The sequence below is a fragment of the Pteropus medius genome, unplaced genomic scaffold (genome assembly GCF_902729225.1).
Source record: "Pteropus medius unplaced genomic scaffold, Ma_sr-lr_union100, whole genome shotgun sequence".
NCBI classification, from domain to species: domain Eukaryota; kingdom Metazoa; phylum Chordata; class Mammalia; order Chiroptera; family Pteropodidae; genus Pteropus; species Pteropus medius.
Window position 1 is genome coordinate 19,497,828 of NW_024344378.1, and position 15,469 is coordinate 19,513,296.

General features: G+C 55.9%; 2 protein-coding genes across 5 annotated transcripts; both read left to right on the forward strand.

Moving 5' to 3' along the window:
• The first annotated feature begins 619 nt into the window (after positions 1-619).
• Positions 620-2,676, forward strand: NPM3 (nucleophosmin/nucleoplasmin 3). Its single transcript, XM_039871422.1, has 6 exons — positions 620-781; positions 1,093-1,178; positions 1,431-1,550; positions 1,662-1,755; positions 2,124-2,248; positions 2,348-2,676. The coding sequence occupies exons 1-5, from the start codon at positions 664-666 to the stop codon at positions 2,237-2,239; spliced, it is 534 nt and encodes a 177-aa protein (XP_039727356.1). The 5' UTR covers positions 620-663; the 3' UTR covers positions 2,240-2,248; positions 2,348-2,676.
• Positions 2,677-7,639: 4,963 nt separating this feature from the next.
• Positions 7,640-14,142, forward strand: FGF8 (fibroblast growth factor 8). Of its 4 annotated transcripts, none has more exons than XM_039872423.1 (6): positions 7,640-7,883; positions 7,977-8,013; positions 8,542-8,628; positions 8,855-9,035; positions 12,251-12,357; positions 13,200-14,142. In XM_039872423.1, exons 1-6 carry the CDS (start codon positions 7,852-7,854, stop codon positions 13,488-13,490), a joined length of 735 nt encoding a protein of 244 aa, XP_039728357.1. In that variant the 5' UTR covers positions 7,640-7,851; the 3' UTR covers positions 13,491-14,142. The 4 variants fall into 4 exon arrangements, with proteins under 4 accessions (XP_039728357.1, XP_039728358.1, XP_039728359.1 ...); XM_039872424.1 differs by having other exon boundaries at positions 8,888-9,035; XM_039872425.1 differs by lacking the exon at positions 8,542-8,628.
• Positions 14,143-15,469: the final 1,327 nt, after the last annotated feature.

Sequence of the window (15,469 nt, forward strand, 5' to 3'; positions counted from 1 at the left end):
TGGCGTCCAAGGTGGAAGTGTGTGCCTGGGTTGATTTGGAATTAAAAGCTCCAGAGCATGCATCTGCCAGTTAGTCCTCTGCTAGCAAGTACCATTATCCACCCAGTCAGTGAAGATAGCCATCTGGATAGTAACCTGCAGGGTCATTAAAGCAGGAAGCATATCTAGGAGAGGATGGTTTGGGTACAAGATAGCTGTAGCTGAAAGCCTTCAGGCTTTCTTGCCTTAATTAGGGAAAAAAAGGTTGCTACCCTGAAACTCACCTTTGTTGGGGGATTTGGAAAGGTTTCCATTTTTTATCTAGTCTCTTCTCGAAAGCTTTCCTTGGATTGGGAGAATGGGAGACACTAGAGGGTGAAAGGTACTAAAACTGTAGGTAGGAGCCACCCTGAGAGAGCCACGGGTCATTTTAATGAACAAGGACGAGAAGATGAATTTCAAGTCCAAGCTTTTCTAATGTTACTTCCTCTTTGCGGTGTCACACACAGGTCTCAGACCTGCGTGCTCCTGGGCTAGGCTAGAGGAAGCCCTGGACCCGCCCAGAGGCTCAGTCTTCTCGCTCTGTGGCGGCGGACCGGCTCCTTTAATAGGCGGAGCCAGAACAGGCCGGAGTCCCGGGCTTTGTACGTGTCGGAGGCGGAGTTCCGAAGCGGTCCTTGCAGCATGGCCGCCGGAGCCACCGCCGCCTTGGCGTTCTTGAGCCGGGAGAGCCGAACCCGGGCTGGGGGCGTTGGGGGTCTGCGGGCCCCGGCTCCGGTTACTATGGACAGTTTCTTCTTCGGTATTAAGAAAGGAGGGGATGAGGGTGGTCCTGGAGTAGTAAGAGACTGGCTGAGCAACAGGAATGTAGATGGGTGCACTATGTGGGTGAGGGTACAGGGGGATCGCACACAGCAACTGGACTAGAAAGCAGAACAAGATCTCTGCCTCGTGCGGAGCGGGGCCCAGGGCTCAGCGTCCCAGGTGTTCTGGAGAAGTGGGCATGTAGATGGCGGTCAGTCTATGGCTACACGTGGTGGAACTTTAGTGACCCCCTCATCTAAACACTCATACACTCACACTCAGGTGCATTCACACCGTTCTCTCTTCCAGGCTGTGAGCTCTCTGGCCACACTCGCTCTTTCACCTTCAAGGTAGAGGAAGAGGATGATGCAGAGCACGTGCTGGCTTTGACCATGGTGAGGGGCCTTGAAGGTGGGGGGTGGTGAATAGCTGGACTTAAGCAGCCATATGATGAGCCTCTACCTGTCCTCCCCTCCTCCCCTTTATTGTGAACCACCTCTTCTCTTCTGCCCAAGCCCCCTCATGGGCGGCTCCCTTGGCTAGGTGATCCAGGGACTCCTGAGCTGGGCAAGTTCTAGGGTAAATGCGTCCACTATGATGTTAACCTTTGCTTGAAGAGATCCTGAGGCCCTGTGTACCCTTCCCAGCTCTGCCTCACAGAGGGGGCTAAAGATGAGTGTAACGTGGTAGAAGTTGTGGCTCGGAACCATCACCACCAGGAGATTGCAGTCCCTGTGGCCAACCTCAAGTTGTCCTGCCAACCCATGGTGAGTTCCTTGGCCTTACCTTGGAGGAGGGTGGAGCAGTAAGGAATGGAAGACTTAAGGGCTCATCACAAGATGGAGTGGGCCAAGCCTTCACCTTTGTCTTCCTCCCAGCTCAGTTTGGATGACTTCCAGCTCCAACCACCTGTAACCTTCCGCCTGAAGTCAGGTTCTGGCCCTGTGCGGATCACTGGGCGGCACCAGATTGGTAAGAGTTCTCTCCTTTGCCTCCAGTGAACCCTCATCAGGTTTCCTCCTATTCCACACTCTTGGGCAATCCCAGCCTTAGCTCTCACGGTAGCTCCCATACAGGTCTTGCATGATTTGCCCTCTACTTCCTGTCCTACTCAAGCCTATCCTTCATGGAACCTGTCCCAGCTTCTCCAGCTCCAGTGATGTAGACTCTTTTGGCTCTTTGTCAACCAGTTTAGTATCTGAGGCACTTCCGACCTAGGCCATAAGCTCTGGGAGGTCAGGGTCCCTGTAAGCCTAGCACCACAGTGCACAAATAAATGACATGTGATATAAAGAAGATCTGGCTCTAACTTTTCCCTTTACTACTTGTGTGTACACCAGTTACTGTAAGCAATGATGTTTCTGAGGAGGAAGAGAGTGAAGAAGAGGGGAGTGAGGAGGAGGAAGCTGAGTTGTGCCCCATCCTGCCTGCCAAGAAGCAGGGGGCCAGGCCTTAACTCTCCTTGGTGAGTGGGAGGTTGGGGTGCCCACAGGATCTGGGAGGCCTGGAGGAGCAGGTGTGGGCCTGATGCTGACCCCTTTTTTTTTTTTTAAACTTTCCTCAGGTTAGCTATCACCCTGCCACACATGCTGTGCACCACGTTGCTGTACAAGTGCCAAGAGTTTTAAACGTCTTCTCCACTGAAGAGGAGGGGTGGGGTGGAGAGTCTTGGGCTGGTGCTAGGAGAGAGGGGGTCCCATTCTCCATAGGGTCCTGGTATTCTAATCCTATACCATGCCTGGGGCTTCCATTTTTTCTGGGAGTAGGAGGAACTCTGAACTTCTGACCCTCTCTCCCCCTATGATCAGCATATGAAGCTCAGGACTACACATTTTTAAATTCTTTTTACATTTTTGGATAAGTGTTGAAATAAAGTAGCTTTTTTGCAGCTTATTTGTGTGGTTTCTTTTTCTATGGGGGTGGCATTCCCCTAGAGACCACCAGGTGGCACTGTGACTGCACTGAGGGTCGCCTGGGGCCTAGGGGAGGGTGAGGAAATGTGGGATCCCAGTATCCCCAGGACTCTGGGGCCAGGCCAGGCCTAGGCCTGATCTGCCTTGCTAGAGGAGGACCTCCCAACACCAAGCCCATTCCCAGCCCCTACAGGTGGGGGAGGGCCATACCAGGAGGTTATCAGCATCCAAACAAGGGGTCTGGGCCTCTGTCAGCACTCAGGCTGATGGGCAGGGGGGCAGATAAGGGGGCTTAAGCAGCCCGAGGAATGTGCATCTCTAGCCCCATGAGTGGGCTCAGGGTAGGGCGGAAGCCAGTCTTTGCTCCTCCTTCCAGTCTTGCAGGCTGTCTCTGAGCTGGTCTGGGCCCTTAGAAACCTGATTCCAGGGGCCAGATGGAGAGGACTGGCCATATTGGGTGACAGGGAAACCAGAATCTGGGTGGCCTGGCATATGGGGGCAGAGAGGGGCCCCTGGGATTCAGCCTCCTGGGTTAGGGGGTTCCTATCCCCAGCAGAATTCCTGGTCTTGGGGGTGGAGAGTCTCTGGTGCCTGGAATCAGGTGGTTTGGGGGCTTGGCCTCTACTATGCCAGGAGGAGAAAAGGATGTACCTGGTGTGAGCATGAGTGTGGCGACCAACTCTGGGGTCAGCAGTTCAGCAGCTGTGTTGATGGCGGGCTGGGTCCTCAATGCCCACAAACAAGCAAACAAAAGGTTACCTCCTGAGACAGCCTGGGGCCAGACATGCTGAGGATGGACAGAGAACAGTGCCTAGTGGAGTCAGGCCCACTCCCTCCCACACAGGCTGCTGGGCAAGTGGGCAAGTGGGAGGGTCCCTAGGTAACCTGAAGGGGCTGATATTGGGGCAGGGGATGTAAACTTTGGAGAGTATCCCCACAACACGATAAAGCACTCCCTCTTTAACACATCCCTAGAGGAGGTTCATCCCTCCCTGTGGTCAGGAGCAAAAGTCCAGTTTTTAATCTCCTTTTTTCCTTAATGTGAGGATAAAGGAAGATGATCTTTCTGTGTTGCAATGATTAGGGTAGCAGTCCTCTTTGTCCTCTTCAGAAGGACTTTCCCGAAATGCTTCCACTGGGAACCAACAAGGTGTAGGGGCAGCCAGGCTTGAGACCATTCACCTTTCCGCGTCAAGCGGTCTGGAAGGAGGGGGAAAGGGGGGCTGGCGCCCTCTGGTGGGCGAGGTTGAAACGGCCTGTGGCTGTGCAGCTACCTACCCCACGCCGCCTCTCTAGGGGCTCTAATCTTGCAGGAGCCCACGTGCCCAGCGAGTGGTCTGGGCCGCCGAAGTTTAGGTGGAAGGTGAGGGAGTAAGTTACTGAGGCCGACTTCATTCGTTCATTCAGTCATCATTCACTGAAAGGGAGAGTGCTTTTCTTCCTCTCGCCTATAGCCTCCAAAGTCGGCACGTGCGTGGTTGGAGGCGAGCGAGACCCACTGGGTGCACGGAATGGTCACCGCGGGGGAAGCAGACTCAGTATCCTCTGCGCGTGGCCCCGCCTCAATATCTACCCATCGCGCTGCCGCCGACGGCTCACTGTGTGCCTTGACTGTGGTCTTGGTGGTCTCCCCGCAGCCCGGGCCCGCGCAGAGCGCGCTGCTGCCCGCAGTGGAGTCCCAGTCCACATGTGCCCCTTCGCCCAGGAGTTTTCTGACCCGACCAGTCGCCCCGGGGACAGAGCTGGGAATTGTTTTTTCCCCCTCTGGTCCCCCGTCTCTCCTCGATCCCCCTTTCTGCCCCTTGGCACACAGTAAGAGCGCTAAAGGATGAAGACATACGCCAGGGTCTGCAGACTGCTGAAGGAAGGGCAGGCCTGTATTTGAGGGGTGAAGGGAGACGACCTCGAATGGGTTCCCAAAGTGCTTAACACAATCTCGACGATTTGCATTTGAACGATCCGCGGAGAGTCCGCGGCGCTTTGAACGCCGGGCGCAGGAGGCAAGCAGTGGAACAAGCTGCAGTACCCGCGGCCGGTGCCGGCTGGTGTGGGCCCGAGGGTGAGGGATGCGTTTGCAAAGAAGCTGAAGATGTGTGTTTGGGTCCCCGTGAGGGCGTGTTTACGGAGAGGCTGTTTATGTTGGTGAGAAGTGTGTGTTTGTGTTTGCAGGAGGTGAAGTGTGTGTGTGTGTGTAACAATATTATTAATGTGTGTGTGTGTGTGTTTACATTGTAGAGTGTGGGGGCGGCCGGGAAAGGTGGCCGCGCTGTCACTCAGCGATCAGGTTGACAGGCGCTCGCTCATCAGGGCCAGGGAGCTCTGATTGCAGATTCGAGGAAACAAAATAGCAATTGTAATTACGGGCTTTGATAAGATAAAGGAAGGAGCGAGCTGGTCGGGAGGCCAGCCAACGAGCTAGAGAGGGAGAGACTGGCCTGTGGGGGCTCCTAAGGAATATTTGCATCTGTCACTCACAGGGCTTGCCTAGTCAGTACTCTGGTCCTGATGCTGGTGGGTCCCCATCAGCCCCTCTCTAAAGACAGGACTTTTTGGGAGACGATAAGAATTTCACCAACCTGACAAAAATTCAGTTCAGAGGAAATTCTCCAAATGTATAGGAATTCTGGTCCTGTAGAAACCATTGGAAAAGGTTAAAGTGTAGGACTGAAACCCTGGCCTCCATGCTTTTATGCCCCAGGATGGCCATCTTCTCTGGGGAAGAGAGAGGACGGTGGATTAAGATTACTGAGGTTCAGCCCAGGGACTTCAGAACCCTCTGGGGACTCCAGAATGGGTTGGACTCTCATCTGAGCCAGATGCTTTGGCTTCTACCCCACTCCAGAGAAAGACAGGTGCCCTTTGGTTGTGACTCCAGGACTATGCATACTAAGGGTGGACTGGATGTCTTGACCCTTGCTTTGGTCCTGCTCCCTGCTGTTCTCATTAGAGTATTTTCAGAGGGCTGGGTCCCTGATGGGGAGAAGGCCCTTTCCATCCTCTGCTCTTCATCTTTCCACTCATTCATTCATTAATGCACACAAATAAACTTTTTCAAGGGTCTACTAAGTGCAGGCATGAGGTTAAGATGGTGAGAATCCTGCCTGCTTCAAGCAGTGCAGCTGGGGAGGTAGTCACTCAACAGGTGACCTGTAGGCCTCTAAGAGAGAAGAGCACAATAAAGGGCTAGGCTGTGGGCACTGAAGCCCACCTCACCTGTTACTCTGTCTAATAGACCCACTTCCCAGTGGGGCTGAGAGAAGACACTACTAGCCCAGCTTTTAGCAAATACAAGTGCTCGATAAATGGTGGGGCTTATTATATCTATTGGGGCAAGGGGATGAAGGCAAGTCTCCCTGGGGAAGCCACACTTGGGCTGGGGTCTAAATGCTCAGCCAGTAACTCCATAACTCACTCATCAAATACTAACTGCAGAACAATCCTGCCCAGCTCTATGCCATGAACAATAGCCTCTTGAAGGGGGTAATAGGGGGGCTCAGGAAATATACTCCTCTGAGGAAGGATGGGATCTCGGGACAAGCTCTCTGATTCTGCTTTCCCATTTGTACATTGGTCAGTGTTAGCATTATGGCTGGAAATGGGGAAAGGTAGGGCACAGAAAAAGGAGAGGTAGGCATAACTTGTCTTGCTGCTGGACAAGGGCCTGCCTACTGCCTTTGGCCAACCCCTCCAGCCTAACTCCCAAGGACATGAGTGGGAGAGGACTGGGGCAGGGGAGGTCTTGGGTGAACGTGGCAGCTGGACCTGGCATCAGTGGCTCCACCTGCTTCTCGGAAGTACCTATCCCAAGGCCCATCTCGGCTGCTCCCAAAGAAGCACCAAAGCTCAGGGTTTCTAGAAGCCCCTGGGGAGAAGCAATGAGGGGCTGGGAAAGACTTAGACAAGTCCCTACCTCCTCCTTCCGCACTGCCCCCAATCCAAGTTGACACAAAGCATCGGTCCCTGTCTAGTACACGGTAGGTGTGTAAATACCTGTTAAGTGCACAAATAATGGAACTCTGAGAAGACTGGCAGCCTGAATTGAAGTCTTTTCCCTAGAGTAGTTATTTTCACTCCTTCTGCCTGTTGCTTTGGGGAGCAGCAGGGACAGTGGCTTCTTGCCAGGGACCTCTGGGCTCTCTCGCATAGGTGGGTCGTGGTTCCTTCTAAGCTTCAGGCCAGTGTGTCTGTGGGTTGGGGGGAGGGCGGGGCAGGGGCGAGGGCGATGGTGATAGTAGGGGCGGGAGAGGGAGAAGGAGACATTTCTCCATCTCAGGGCCTTTTTGGAGACGGAGCGAGACAGGAGAAACCGGCAAGGCGGGGTACTCAGCAGAAAGACGGGGAGTCAGGTCACCTTCGCACACGCACTCACTGAGGGAGAGCCGAGCGCAGCCCTTCAGTTCAGTGTCAGCTGCCACCTTCCGCGGGCAGATCCAGCGGGAGCGCACAGTAGGTGGCTCAAAGACCCGCTGGATAGCCTGAGGCGTGCCCCACGGTGGAGCCCCGGCACCTTCCGACTCCCGCGCACCGGCGGTTCAAGAAGCCCCTGCGGAGGGTCTCAGGACCCGACCCCATGGAGCGGGCGGCCCGAGGCGCCCCTTATCCCCGCATGTCCAGACCCCAAGAGCGCGCGAGGGGACAGGCTGGGGATGGGGGAGGCGCCCACCCCGGCCGCCCCCGCCCCTCCGGCTGGTCCCCAGACCCCTCCCCTAGCCAGACCCCCAATCCCAGACCCGCCGGCCGCCCCGCCCCGGCTGCCCCGCCCCCGCCCCGGGCTGCGTCCCGGCCCCAGCTCCCAGCCCGGGGCTGCGGCTCCGGCCGCCCGCCCCGCACTCCCCCCTCGCGCTGATTGCGTATGCTACCACCCCTCGCCTTCCTCCTTCCCGCCTGCCCACCCGCCCTGCCGGCCCGTTACCCTCCGCCTGCTCCGGCTCCTGAGCAGCCAGCGGCCACCGTCTTGGGCAGTGGCGCAGAGCGACTCCGCGCGGCGCGGCCAGCTCGACCTTCCACGGGACCCGCGGAGCCGCGTCGGCATCGCCGCTGGGCTCCCGCCCTCGAGCGGTCCTCGCTTGCCGCCGCCCTTGGCTCGTGCGTCCACGGCCGCCCGCGGGCCGGCGTGATTCCGCCGGGGCTCCCCGCGCTCCCCGGGCCGCGCGCCATGGGCAGCCCCCGCTCGGCCCTGAGCTGCCTGTGAGTACCGCCGCCCCGTCCCCGCCGGCTGCGCGCCGCACCCCTCGCTCATCCCGCGCCCCTCTCTCTCCCGCCCGCTTTTGTCTCCCACAGGCTGTTGCACTTGCTGGTTCTCTGCCTCCAAGCCCAGGTAAGGCGCACTGCGCGAAGGCGGGGGTCGGGGGCCTGCGGGGGACGCGGGCTGGCCAGGTCCGGCAAGGGCAGGAGGACTGATTCTGCGGGCAGCGCCGTAGGGCTGGAAGGAACCTTAGAAATCCAATCCCGAACTACCCCGAATTGGGAGCTAAGGAACAGAGAGGTAGCACTCTACTCAAGGTCACACAGCCAGTTAGTAGCGAGGCTAAATCTCAAGGTCTCCAAGTCCAGCGCTGTCTCCCACGCTTCCTAGCCAGATTGGGGTGGATGGGGACCACTACCACGGGCAGCCACACCCGGCCGCCGAGGAGGGGACTACGCCGGGCTTTCGTTGTCAGAAGTCCGGGTGACTGCCACAGAGACCCTCTCCATGGCTCTCGGGGGAGGCTTGTGGCAGGTCTGGCTGAAAGATCAGGTGCCTAGGTCCTCTGCGCTCTCAACATTTGCTCCGTAAATTTGTCTTTATAAATGTCAGGGGCCAGGCAGAGCTGCCTCCCTACTTAAAAGCGCCCTGCTCTTCTAGGAAGGCCCGGGCGGGGGGCCTGCGCTGGGCAGGGAGCTGGCTTCCCTGTTCCGAGCTGGCCGCGAGTCCCAGGGTGTTTCCCAACAGGTGGGTCCAGATCTTTCCCCAATCCTGGGGCTCGTCTATACTAGGCTGGGTCTGCCTGGTTTTCCCGGGTGTGGGGTGGTGGCCTGAGCTGGCATGGTGGGGGGACCCCTAACCCCTGCCGGCTGCCTGGGGCAGTGGAGGGGGGTGCAGGGCGATGGGGGCCACTCGGGCCCCTGGGCAGAGTAGCATTATAATGGCGTGTTGTGTATTTTTCAATTTCCTAAAGGTAACTGTTCAGTCCTCACCTAATTTTACACAGCATGTGAGGGAGCAGAGCCTGGTGACGGATCAGCTCAGCCGCCGCCTCATCCGGACCTACCAGCTCTACAGCCGCACCAGCGGGAAGCACGTGCAGGTCCTGGCCAACAAGCGCATCAACGCCATGGCAGAAGACGGGGATCCCTTCGGTAAGGCGAGCTGCACTGCGGCAGGGTAAAGGTAGCTTGTGGAACATGCCTCCTTCCCCAGGCCGGCCTGGTGTGACTGGACTCACCAGCCCCGTCTGTGCCGGCCAGGGGTCTGAATGCTCCCAGCTCAGAAGGCAAGGAGTTAAGGCAAAAAAGCATTTTGAGGGTCAGCTGGAGAAGAGAGGGCTGGGGAAGGGACCTTGGGGAGTACTTGGCCCACAGGTGCCCCTTCTTGCCCAGCAGATGAATGAATCCAGGAATTTCCCTTTATACCTCCCCCTTTCATACACCTCTACCCAGCTGCAGGTGGAGGCAGAGGGTTCAGGGGGGAGGAGGCCCAGGTTTAAGGGAAGCACTTGAAAGAGGATATGTCGCCAGGGCCCACAAATGGAGAGTGGGAAAGAGAAGGGAGAGAAGTCTCCCCAACTCTTCCAGCTTGGAGGGGGTGTTGCTGTGAACCTTTAAATGCTTTTATCAGAAGGGCCGATGACACATGGGGACTAGGCTTCGAAAGGGGCCCTCCCTGCCGCATTCACCCAGGAACCCAGGCGGTCTGTCAGGGCAGAGCCCTGGCTCCCAGGTGGGGTGGTGAGTACAGGGAGCTACTGCAGGGTGGAGAGGCTGGGGACTGATTGATTTCTAAAACATTCAATATTCCTATCTTGAAATGAGGCCAATTTCCAGAGTCCTGGATGTACCAAGAGAAAAGCAAGCCCTCTGGGCGGCTGGTGTTGTTTTTAGAGAGCGATTATTGTGAGTTTAAAAACCTTTAAATAATGACCAAGTTAAACAAGCATGAAAGGAGAGGGGAAGACTCTATTAAAATGTAATAAAAAGGTGAGGCATTTTAAGAGCTAAGAAGAAAAATGAAGAATGATATAAAACAGAAAAAGAAAAAGCCTTTTTTCAGATGTGGAGTTTGAAAAGAATTGCAAGTCTGTAAATGTTAAAAAAGAGGTTCAAGATTGTTCTCTATGAATCTCTGGAGAGACCCCCGCGTCTGGCAGAGCGATTAAAACTCTTCTTACTTTCACCTTTTTTAACATTTCCTGAATACTTTCTCCTCTTCTCGAGCCAGTTTGGGGGATCGAGTATGTCTCGCTGCATTTTTTCTGCGTCGACATTGCTGACTTCCCTTCAAAGCTGGAGAAGGAGACATAATTTTCCTGGGATAAATCTGTCACTGGGTGGAAGAATAGGTTTGAAAATGTTAAGCTTTCCAAAAACCCAGTCGGGAAAGCCGCTGTTAACTGTGGCCCCAGCTCCCCAGATCCATCCAGGAAAGAGAGTGTGGGCTCTTGGCAGTGGGGGTGGGGGCGGCCTGCCTGGTGGCCCAGCTCCCCCGCTGGGCTGGCAGGGCCAGCCTACTGTCCCTTTGTCCCTCCGAACTGGCTGCTAGCTGCCCTTCTCAGCTTCCAAGGGAAGGGAACGAATACCTGGCTCCTTCTGTGTTTGCTCCATTGGAGCAAATGGTCCAGATCTTTGGGTTTGGGGAAGGGAAGAAGAGGCTAAGTTGGCCATGGAGGATCTCATCTTCAGACTTCAGAGGTCTGATGCTCCCGTCTGTCCTTACAGTATAGGCTTCCCAGGCTTCTTGGGCCCTGCCTGCCCAGCAGGCGTAAGAGCTGGAAGGCCCAAGAGCAGAAGCTTAAGGTGTGCAGCCAGGACGGGAAGAGTCTGGGAGAGAACAGCAGAGAGGTGCCAGCTGCTTCCTTATAGGTCCCAGGAAGGGACAAAGGGGCCTACTCCATCACTATCTGCCCTATTTGTCCAGAATCCCCTGAGTGGGATCCTCTCTTGGTCTTCTCATGTCATTGTCCTTCCTGGCCCTTAAAAGCAGCTGCTCCTTGCTCTGGAAGGCAGACCAGGAGAGGGATGAGCAGACTGGCTGGGTCCAAGAGGAGGTGGGTGGGAGGAGAGGTGACAGCTGCATTTCCCGAGCTGACTTGGAGCCAGCCTGGGGACTTGGCCACTGGGTCCCAGCTCTTTGCTTATGTGAAGGGGCGGGGGGGGGGAGGGAGGGAGGTAGTCACAGGCTGGGCATTTTGAGGATTGTCTTGCTTACCTTGGTGCCCATCCCCCCCATTAGTTTCGGGGACAGAGAAGGTGCCTCCTTGTCAGTGCAGGCTGGGAGGTGGCTCTGGGAGTCCCAGAACTGCTTTCTCAAGGAGGGAAGAGGCTGGGCTCTGCAGTAGGGAGGGCAAGAGACCCAGCTCCTTCTGTCCCATCCCAAAGGGCTAAGTCAGCCCTCACTCCCTTCTTGGGGACAGCCTCAAAGGGAGGAGTTTTGCAGAGAGTGGACAGGGATAAGTTTCTGCGGCGAGTTGGCTGTCTAAGGGGAGGAGGGAGGGGGAAGAAGGCACAGAATTCATCTCCCTGTCTCCTGGTTTCCCAGACTGCGAGGCAAGCACACCAAATTTTTCCCCTCCTCACCCACAGAAAGGGTTTGGTCACTGGGGTGATAAGCCCAGTAAGTGATGGAGGTTGAAAGAAGAAAGACCATCGAGTTGTTAATTTCTGGACTCTGGGACTGGGGATGTCAGTGACTGAGAAGCATGGGGAAGAGGCAGAACCCTCCCAGCTGGTGTTTGAGTTTTGAGAAGGCAGCCGGCTAGGGGCTGTGTTAGACAGAGCTCTCCCATCCCTGTTACCTTCTCAGCAGAGTAAAGGTGGGGGTAGAGGGGGTGGCCAGGGCTGTGAGTTAGAACCTGAGGTACCAGAAACAGGAGAGAATGCTTTTACATTTGGCTTCAGGACTGGAGGTCACCACTGCACCCAGATGTTTGTAATGATCTGTGAGGCATGTACACATAATATTTTGAGTTGGAAGGATCCTTAGAGATCTTTCCATTGGCAAGAGAACTCTAGTCATGAAGCCTCAACATAAAAGTCATTATAGTCTGGTTTTAGAGAGGGTCTTTACAATTTGATGGCCCCAAGACTCCTCTGCAGAACCAGTTGGTACACTATGATTTCATTCATCCCCCTCTGTAAACTCAGATGAGGCACCGGAGGCCCAGAAAGTGGACTTGACCTTTCCCAGGGTTGCACAGCATACTAGTAGCTGAGCTGGGGCTGAAGCCCACGTCTTAGGTATCTGGCCCTAGGAGCAGTTGATGCTGAGATGTGACAAGTCTGTGGGCCAGATGCTATGAGGACATGGAACAGTGGGGGTCAGGGAGCTTCCAATAACCTCCCCACTCTGTTCCCGACAGCAAAGCTCATTGTGGAGACAGATACCTTTGGGAGCCGGGTTCGAGTCCGAGGAGCTGAGACGGGCCTCTACATCTGCATGAACAAGAAGGGGAAGCTGATTGCCAAGGTGAGACCCCAGAAGGAATGAGGAGCCCCTGCAGCCTGGGGAGCAGGCTGGGCTGGTTGAGCTCCTCTGGGATCTCAATAAGGTAGGCAGAGACACCTTGGGGTTATCTAATGATTTGAAGGGGGAGGTGAGGGAGAAGGAAAATGCTTGAGAGATGAAAAGCTATGGAGGCAAAGGAGGAAGAAGGAAGGCTAAGGAAGGGGCTAGGGGGGAGTTGGTAAATTCCATATATCTTTTTAACAAATCGCCAAATTGCTTTGCTATTATGTCCAATTACATGGTACCAGCATTTGGAATGTTCAGTAAGCCGCAGGCTCAGCCTCTCGGCCCAGCTCTAAAATGGCCCCATTAGTCACGGCTCCTCTCCAGCCTCAAGCTCCCTGCTTGCTGGGCTTCTGGGGCTCAGCTTCTCCTCGAAGGCCTCCCCTCCCCCATAGGGTGGCAGCCCTGGGGCCCCACAGCCGCAATCCTGAGGGGCTGATGGAGGCAGGTGGGGAAACGGGTACTAGCAGCTCTGGACAGACTGGTGGGCAGGAGGCCAGGGCAGGCAGGGTCTGGGCCCCTTCTCTGCCTCTCTGTGTTGGGGCCCAGCCCCTCTGTAGACGGCCATGTGTCACTGCTGCCCGGGAGGACAGGAAGTTGCCGGGTGGGCTGCGGGCTGTGAGGGATTAGAGAGCGGGTGCCCAGGCAGGGGGTGGGGCTGCAGCTCCTGCCTACCCTGCCATCTGCTGGGGTGCCCACCTGCTGTCTGGGGCCGCCTGCCCTCTGCCTCTGTTGGGGGGGTGCTCCGGACAGAGCCCAGTAACGCCTTGTCTGCACCCCACCCCCACCCCCATCTGCAGAGCAACGGCAAAGGCAAGGATTGTGTTTTCACGGAGATCGTCCTGGAGAACAACTACACGGCCCTGCAGAACGCCAAGTACGAGGGCTGGTACATGGCCTTCACCCGCAAGGGCCGGCCCCGCAAGGGCTCCAAGACGCGGCAGCACCAGCGCGAGGTCCACTTCATGAAGCGTCTGCCCCGCGGCCACCACACCACCGAGCAGAGCCTGCGCTTCGAGTTTCTCAACTACCCGCCCTTCACGCGCAGCTTGCGCGGCAGCCAGAGGACTTGGGCCCCGGAGCCCCGATAGGCTAGGCGCCTGCCCGGCCCCTCCCGCAGCTCCCAGCGCGTAGATTTCCATCTCCGGGGAGCACAAACAGAAACTCAAGCAAGATGAGGTCTGCGCTACTGAAGGCTGGGGAGGAGCTGGGGGAACCCCGAGTTTTAGTTGTTGATAATTGTTTGCTGTTGGGTTTTTTGTTTGTTTGTTTGTTTTTTAAACAAAAGAGAGGCTCTATTTTTGTAATCCACTTGGCTGTGGTGTCTTCTTAACTCTTAGGAAGGCCAGTTAGTGGCCAAGACTGGGAATGGGGCAGAGGTGGGGCGGAGGTTGTTCCCTGGGAGTGGGGGGCTTTTCTTTCCAGTCTCAGAGAGGTGCTCTGAACGCCAGCACCTGCAGGGCAAGCTGGCCAGGCAGCCAGGGACTCCAGGTGGGGGTAGGGAGGAAAGGGTTAGGGCTTAGGTCAGGTGTTTTAAAGGAGGGTGTCAGTGGGGGTAGGTTGAGTATTAGTTGCTATTAAATGACCGAAGTATTTATTTAACTTGCATATTACAAATGTGTGTTGAAGAGTGAGTCCTGCTACCGCCAGGCCCCTCCCTCTGTCCTGCGCCAACTGAGTGGGGGTGGCTGGGAGATGAAGCAAATCAGGCAAAGCTCTGACTGTATGTAGCCTTCAATTTAAGGAGTCGTACCTGTCAGCCATACCCATCATTGCTGCTGGAGGGGTTTTTCCGGGAGGACAGAAGCAGGGAAAGGAGCAAGAGGAGGCTCTTAACTGGTCTTGGGAGCTCGCAGACATGGACTTCTGAGCTTTTAACATGAGTTATTGCTAACACTTCCCCAGGCCACCTCTGGACCAGAAAGGATGACTCTGCTAGGACCAGAGCTCCAGTCATGGATACAATGAGTCTAAAAAAGTGCCTCTCTGTGTGTGCCGAGGTCTGTGTGGGACACAGATGGAAGATGCCAGAGCTGGTTCTTTCTATCTGGCTCTAGAAAATGAAAGAAAAGAGCAGCTACCAGGGTCTAAGGTGGGGGTATGTCAAAGGGGGGACCTCCAAGGTTGGTGTTGACAGTTGTGACATGGAACAAGTGCTAACTTTGGGAGATCAGGTTAGAGAGCTGTGAGTAGAAGGTGCTGAGCTCAGGTGCTGCAGAAGAGTCCAGGGGACTGTGGTCCAGGGGGAGGCTGCTGCCTTTGGAGACATGGGGCCTAGAGGGAGAGGAACTGAGCATGGGTGGGAAGGGAAGGTCACAGGCCAAGAGTTGGACTCAGGCTGGTAGAGCAGCTCATGGTGTGGGCAAGAGGACTGGCCCACGGTAGGTGGAAGGGTGTGTGTTTGGATGTAGATGGTGACACTGGCATCATACCACGGCATGGTATGGTATGATGGAAAGCCCAAGCCCAAAGGAGCAGATCTTCTGAGGGCAGAGCTGGCCCAGTCTTCATAACCAAGACCTCCCATTCTGGTTGCGTCTGTTGCCTTCTTTGAGGGTGCCCCTGGACTGGTCCCACAGCCCAGTTCTTGGGCCAATCCAGAAACATCTTTTCTCTGGGCCTCTGTTCTTTGAAGTGCCTTCTTTGGGAGGGGGGCACCCTATGGCTTCCTAACCATGTGAACCTCTCAGAGTTGCAGCTACAAGTCTCAGGCTCAGGTTGTCCAGGTGGATCTGGAATTCTAGGGCTCAGTGGGAAGCTTTAGAGTAGAGAGATTAAGGATAGCCTGGAGTCTGTCTATGCCACCTCTTCTGGCCTGCTATGGGGGTGAGGAACTCTGGATAGAGTACGTTTCTCCTGGTTCGTGGACACTGGGGATGCGGGGAGGGGGCTCTAGACATCTCTCTTCCAGCTCCCCCAGCTCTTAGTGCCTCCTCTTCTGCTCCATCCTCTCCCCTCCCCCTTTAATTAATTCTGGGTGAGCAGCCTGGCTTTATTGTGCAAGGAGCTAGGGTCTCACTGTGGGAAAAGTCACACCTTCTGAGCAGCTTCTGATGCCATGCAAATGAAG

Excerpts from the sequence above, each read along its gene's own strand:
- NPM3 (XM_039871422.1), top strand. The coding sequence starts at position 664 with ATGGCCGCCGGAGCCACCGCCGCCTTGGCGTTCTTGAGCCGGGAGAGC. Across the intron at positions 1,179-1,430 it reads ACGTGCTGGCTTTGACCATG|CTCTGCCTCACAGAGGGGGC; the intron begins GTGAGGGGCCTT and ends TACCCTTCCCAG. Across the intron at positions 1,756-2,123 it reads CACTGGGCGGCACCAGATTG|TTACTGTAAGCAATGATGTT; the intron begins GTAAGAGTTCTC and ends TGTGTACACCAG.
- FGF8 (XM_039872423.1), top strand. The coding sequence starts at position 7,852 with ATGGGCAGCCCCCGCTCGGCCCTGAGCTGCCT. Across the intron at positions 8,014-8,541 it reads TTCTCTGCCTCCAAGCCCAG|GAAGGCCCGGGCGGGGGGCC; the intron begins GTAAGGCGCACT and ends CTGCTCTTCTAG. Across the intron at positions 12,358-13,199 it reads AGGGGAAGCTGATTGCCAAG|AGCAACGGCAAAGGCAAGGA; the intron begins GTGAGACCCCAG and ends CCCCATCTGCAG.